At 53.0% G+C, this 5,914-nt stretch overlaps 1 protein-coding gene across 2 annotated transcripts; it reads left to right on the top strand.

Moving 5' to 3' along the window:
* Nucleotides 1-28: 28 nt before the first annotated feature.
* HELT (helt bHLH transcription factor) lies at nucleotides 29-1,875 on the top strand. Of its 2 annotated transcripts, none has more exons than XM_027636084.1 (4): nucleotides 29-335; nucleotides 684-788; nucleotides 935-1,031; nucleotides 1,158-1,875. In XM_027636084.1, exons 1-4 carry the CDS (start codon nucleotides 309-311, stop codon nucleotides 1,649-1,651), a joined length of 723 nt encoding a protein of 240 aa, XP_027491885.1. In that variant the 5' UTR covers nucleotides 29-308; the 3' UTR covers nucleotides 1,652-1,875. The 2 variants fall into 2 exon arrangements, with proteins under 2 accessions (XP_027491885.1, XP_027491884.1); XM_027636083.1 differs by having other exon boundaries at nucleotides 1,155-1,875.
* Nucleotides 1,876-5,914: the final 4,039 nt, after the last annotated feature.

Genomic DNA, 5,914 nt, shown 5'->3' with positions numbered 1-5,914 from the left:
CGGCCCCATCCCCGCCGCTATTGTGGGATCGTCACGTGTGTCCCCGAGGTCCACGTGGGGCGACACAGCTGGGCCGCCCCCGGCTGCGTGGAAGGGGGCGAAGGGGGGGGGGAAAGGAAGAAGAGAAGAAAAAATTCCCCCTCATCCCCTCGCCCCCTTCCACCCTGATCTTTAATGCATACATTCCCCCAGCGCCGCTCGTTCCTAATCCTATGGGATCAGCGGGCCCGTGGAGGCCCCCCGGGGTCCCCCCCAAGAAGTGATGGCTTTATAAGGGGCCCGGAGAGAGCGGGGATGCAGTGCCCACCATGGCCTCCAAACTCAAGGAGCGGAGGGTGAGTCGCCGCCCGTCTTGCGCGCATGGCTCTGTGGGGCGGCCGGGTGGACCTGGCCCCGGCCCCCTCACCGCCTTCCCCTTCGAAAAGCTCCCCCCCGAAAAAAAAAATCTATCCCACGCCCCCAAAAACCTTCCTGTCCTGTCGGGGCCGTCCGCACGGACGGGAACCACTGAGGCGGCGCGGGGAGGACCCGCCGCCGGAGCATCATCCCTCCCGGGGCTGCGCCGTGATCGGCACCGCTGCTCGGAGCGGGCTGGAGGGGTCGGGGCCGTGGCCGACTGTCCCGGCGAGACTAGATCCGACTGCTTACTCCTGCTCCACTAACGCGCCCCATATGTTTTGCAGAGGACGCCGGTTTCCCACAAAGTGATTGAGAAGCGGAGGAGGGACCGCATCAACCGCTGCCTCACCGAGCTGGGGAAGACAGTACCCATGGCTCTGGCCAAGCAGGTAGGCGGGGGGGAGCAGCCCCTACGCCCTTCTCCCCGGTGCGCTGCGACATCCCCCCGATGCGGGGGGGGGGGCTGGGGGCGGCCCGGCAGAGCGCAGAGTAGCCACAGGGGAGAGGTGATGCCCACCTGCTCTGCCCGTTGCAGAGCTCGGGGAAGCTGGAGAAAGCGGAAATCCTGGAGATGACGGTGCAGTACCTGCGGGCTCTGCACTCGGCAGACTTCCCCCGCGGACGAGAGAAGGGTAGGTGGGCGGGAGCGGCCTCCCGGGGCCCCCGCCGGGTCACTTGGGGCGTGGGGGCGGCCCTCCCCCTTCCTCCTGTGGCCAGACCCTAAGGAGCTCGGGTCCCTGTCTCTTACTTTCCAGCAGAGCTGCTCTCCGAGTTCGCCAATTACTTCCACTACGGCTACCACGAGTGCATGAAGAACCTGGTGCACTACCTGACGACGGTGGAGAGGATGGAGACCAAAGACACTAAGTACGCCCGCATCCTGGCCTTCCTCCAGTCCAAAGCGCGCTTCGTCACTGAGCCCCTTTTCACCTCCCTGGGCTCCCTTCCGGAGCCGGACTTTTCCTACCAGCTGCACCCCGGGCCCGAGTGTTCCGGGCACGGCCACAGCCCCGCCGAGGCCGTGCTCCAGCCGTCCTCGGGGGGGCCATTCCCCTGGCACGGCACTGCCCGCAGCCCCTCCCTGCCCTATCACCTGCCCAGCGCCGCCGTGCCCCTCGCCAGCCCCGGCCAGCAGCGCAGCACCTTCCTCTCCTCCGTGCAGGGGCTGGACCGCCACTACCTCAACCTCCTCGGCCATTCCCACCCCAATGCCTTCGGGCTGCCCCCAGGCCAGCACCCCTCCATGCTGTAGAGACTCGTCCCGCCTGAAAAAATCCTATTTATGACCGCGGACACTGCAGGTTACACCCGGGCGCACGGGGAGGCTGCCGGGACAGAGTGAGATGCGCTGGAGTCCCAGAGGGCGAGAAGCCCCTGCCCGCCCCAGGGGCCTGGCTCTGCTCCCGCCCGTCCTCTCCGGGGGCCTGGAGCTGCCCCCACCCGCTCCTCTTCCCATCCGCGGGTGCGGTGCCTGTACAAGCGATGTCTCGGAATAAACGTTTATACTCGCCCCCCTTCTTGTTTCCGTGAGGGAGCTTCCTCGGGTGGTGGTGCTGAGTCTCCCCACCCATCCAGGGCAAAAACCCCACGAGCGAGACGTGGTCCGCGAGGCCCCGGGAGGCCTCTGCACGCACTGGCCGTGGCACTGCGGGCAGAGGGGGCACGGCGTGGAAGGACGGATCTCGGTGCCGCCTGGCCTCTGCTCCCAGGTCACGGGGGGCTGAGAGGAAGTCCTGGGATGCCCCGGAGGTGGCGGATGCTCCGCACATCCGCGAATCCCGCCTTTCCACGCGCCCGTGGAGGGATGCTCCGGGGGCACGTGTCCGAACGGCACCGGCATCTCCCATGTGCTTTGCCAGCGAATTTCTCCGCGGCGCAGCTTGTTCAGAGAAGGAGGAATAAGAGGGACGGCGCAGGACCGGGGCGGGGAGGGGAGGCGGCCGCTGCAGAGACGCGGAGCCCGGGGAATAAAACCGATGGAAGCTCCTGGGAGTGAGTCCTTCCAGCCACTTCCCGAGGCCGCGGCACGGCTCTCTCCCGGTGAGGCAACTCCGGCCGTGCCTGAACCAAGCTTCCCGGGTGCCTCCGCAGCCTCTGGCAGCAGGGCAGGGGGACCTCAGCTACCCCCCGCTCCCGGGCAGCCCGGGTATGCCCGGTGGGGCCGGAGCCGCCGAGGGGTAAATTAACTTATTCCATTTGGGTGGGGAGGCCTTGAGGAGATTTGACCTGGGCTGTTTGCCCAGGTCACGGAATGGGTTGACCCGCAATTTGTAAACCAACCCGAGCCTTTATTCGGAGACAGACAAAAAGATCTTCATTACAATAAGTAAAAAGTGGAATGTGTACCTTCCATTTAACCTATAAATACAGGAAAATCTGCTATCCCAGATTAGTGGGGAAAAGGTTACATGGCGGAATAACATGAGGAGTCAGCCAGGGAGGGGGGGAAAACACCCGCATTTCCTCGGGACACCTTTAGGATGGTAAATCCAGAGGAAACCTCTCTCTTGGTCAGTGAACACAGAGCAATTTGGGATAAACTGAACACATTCAGCAGCAGCAGAGAGGCTGGTGCCTATTATGAAAGCACGTTAAATGCTCATTTTTACCAGCACTAGGTGCAGAATATGGAGAAAAATTTTATTCTGTGAGCATTAAGCTCTTGTGATCCCACTTTGGTACTAAAGCATTAAAGATATGGCTTTTTTTTTTTTTCTGAAAATATAAATATATTTAACATTTTTGCCCTGGTTAACCAAATTAAACAACACTTTCCTTTGCTAAGTAGATTTTCTGTCTGGGATTAGCAGAGGGCCACCATGGTCAAAACTGGGGTCATTTGCATATAATTTTGCAAACTCGCACTGGTCCATGAGTCTTTGTCTCCCCAATGTTGCTATCCTGGTTTTTTTTGTTTTCTTTTTTCTTTTCGTTTTCATTTAGCTGTGGAGGATAAATCTCTCTTTGACTTTAGAATTACTTTAGGATAAAAGTCTCCCCTCCCTCCACCCTTTCAGGGCTCTGAGCTCACCTCCTGGTCCTGCTGACCCTGACTTTTGCCCCCCCAAATTATTTTTGCATCTGCTAAAATCAGCTGTACCATGCTCGGGACCTGAGCTGCCTTCCCGGCTCAGATCCACACCTGTGTGCCATGCTCTGTGCCCACAGCTGGATCCACATAGGCAGCGGGACACAGAGCTCCCTCAGGACTGGCATCCCCAGTCTTTTGACAGAGGTTCATATAATTTGCCTTCATTTTATTTTACATTTCCATATCTATAGGGCAGACACTTTTAGCCTTTTTTCCCCTGGATTTATTTTAGCTCTGCCGTAAGCACCATCTGCCAACTTTGGTGGGAACAGGTAGGAGCTGGATGTCACCTGTGCTGGGCCTGTAAAGGTTGTACCTGGTCCCAGGTGGGGTGCCTGTCTGGCCTGGTGATGTTCATCATCTGACACAGCAGTGCTATTTACTAGTGTCTGGCAGCAGCTAGCACAGCATTTTGTTCCTGAAAATAAACTAATTCCCAAAGCCCTCAAAGTACTAGCTTCTCTGTTATGCACCATCTTGGCTAAAAATCCTAATGGTGAATGACGTGCTCTATCATGTCCTATTCCTTTCCTTCAGCTAGCATCTTTCTCCTTCTTAGACCATCACATCCCTTTTGCCACAGTTTGCCTTGTGTTCCTTCCCTATGCCTTTCATGTCTTCTTTTCCACCTCTTCTTCTCCCTGCTATCCAAACTCCTCTCTTTTCCTCACACTTTCCATGTCCTATACGTAATTCTAGAATTCTTCTTAATGCAGAAAACAGTTATACAGCATAGTCACATCTCAGTAATTTCTTTGTGTTGAGGGCAAATAATCATGCTGGAATCAAAGTACAGCAAAATATGAGGTTACAGTTTTGCATCTGACTCTCATTTGTCATTTACTCAGGCAGTAGAAGAGTTTATGTTGATCTTTGTAAAATTGCATTATTGAAAACATCTGCAAATCCCTATTTTATCACAAGGATTTGTTTGCACTATCATTTAAGTAAAACATTGTCAATTAGATCAAAGAGACATAAGTAGCCTATTCATAAACTCTTCATCTTAAATGTTTTCAATAGGTAACAGGCAAAGCCTGGAAGGAAATGCTACTATTTAAATAAGTTAAAAATGTTTATGGACTTTGAGCACATATAGGACAGGTCAGAACTCTTCTTTCTTCCTGTGGTTTTGCACCAGTCTGAATGCATTATTCAAAGACCTGGGGGCTTTGGTGGCAGTGCCACACTGTGGAGTTTCCAGCCTTGGAAACAGAGCCTATGTCACAGAGCAAAATCCCCAAATTCTAGGAAGTCTCAAGGTTGAAGGCTAAAAACTGTGTCCCACTTCGGAAGCACCTTCTCATAACCACTCTGCCCCTACAAAGCAATTCCTTTGTCTTTTCCTTCAATTTGTCTTTGAAGGAAACACTGTGCCCTGGTTTATCCTTTCAAAGGAGAGATTAGATGGCAGTCTGTCCAGAGAGGGTTTGATCTCAAGATATCAACAAGGTCACATTCAATTTGGAGCACAAAGCTGTGACACGGTTTCAGTGTTCTCTCAATGCTAGGGAGGAGCGGACACTATGGCTTTCACACCTGCCTTCATTCTCCTCCTCTGGAGGTACAAGTGCCCTGTGTACCATGTACTTTGTGTATCATGTGTATACCATTATGTATTACACACATAAGAAGCTTATAGAGGCCCTCTTCCATAATACAGCTCCACTGAGTTTAGTTTTTCTCAGTATTTCCTAGTCTGGTTTGGTTAGCTATTTGTTTAAATGTGGCTTTATTAGATCCTCATATCTTCCCATGCATTCTACATTAGAGCTGTTACAGGGGAAAAATTCAGAAAGAGGAACCTTTAAAGGTCAGTATTTGTGATGGGTTTGTTACTCTCCCTGAGAAGGAAACAGGAATAGGATAGGTCATTTGATGTATATTTTACCAATAAGATATTCCATACTTTGTTACATCAGCTCAGACATAAAAGACGGGAAGGAAGTAAGGGCTCTCTGTTCTCTTCCGAGTAGCTGCATGGTGGTGGACAGGCTGCTTCTTCAGAGGAGGAAAATGCCTTTCATGGGGAAGTAGTCTTTATTGTTAATTTTCCCTGTGTGTATAGTGCTTATAGTTCCTTCTTTTCCTCTCTGTGTAAATATAAAACTGTCTTTCTCGGTAAATCCCAGGTTTTTACATTTTTTTCGTCTTCCCTTTTCCCTCTGGGGGGTGGGGAGATCTCCGCAGCCTCGGTGGATACCTGTTGTTCAGCCAAAGTAAACTATCCCAGGACATCTTTTATGACTAAGATATAACATTGAGGATTTTTTTCCTTTTTCCCAAACTAAAATGTCCTTTAAGGTATCCTAGGACAACCTCATGGTTTGATACTGACAGGTTTTTGATACAAACAGATATTTGATACACCTGTACAACCTTACTCACTACAAGAGGTGGTGACACTATAGCTGTGAGTAAAAG

The sequence above is a fragment of the Corapipo altera genome, unplaced genomic scaffold (genome assembly GCF_003945725.1).
Source record: "Corapipo altera isolate COAL_440 unplaced genomic scaffold, ASM394572v1 22b, whole genome shotgun sequence".
NCBI lineage: Eukaryota > Metazoa > Chordata > Aves > Passeriformes > Pipridae > Corapipo > Corapipo altera.
This window is presented reverse-complemented; position numbering and strand designations above follow the sequence as displayed.

Coding starts and splice junctions, on each gene's coding strand:
- HELT (XM_027636083.1), top strand. CDS start 309: ATGGCCTCCAAACTCAAGGAGCGGAGG. Junction 336..683: donor CCAAACTCAAGGAGCGGAGG/GTGAGTCGCCGC, acceptor TATGTTTTGCAG/AGGACGCCGGTTTCCCACAA. Junction 789..934: donor CCATGGCTCTGGCCAAGCAG/GTAGGCGGGGGG, acceptor TGCCCGTTGCAG/AGCTCGGGGAAGCTGGAGAA.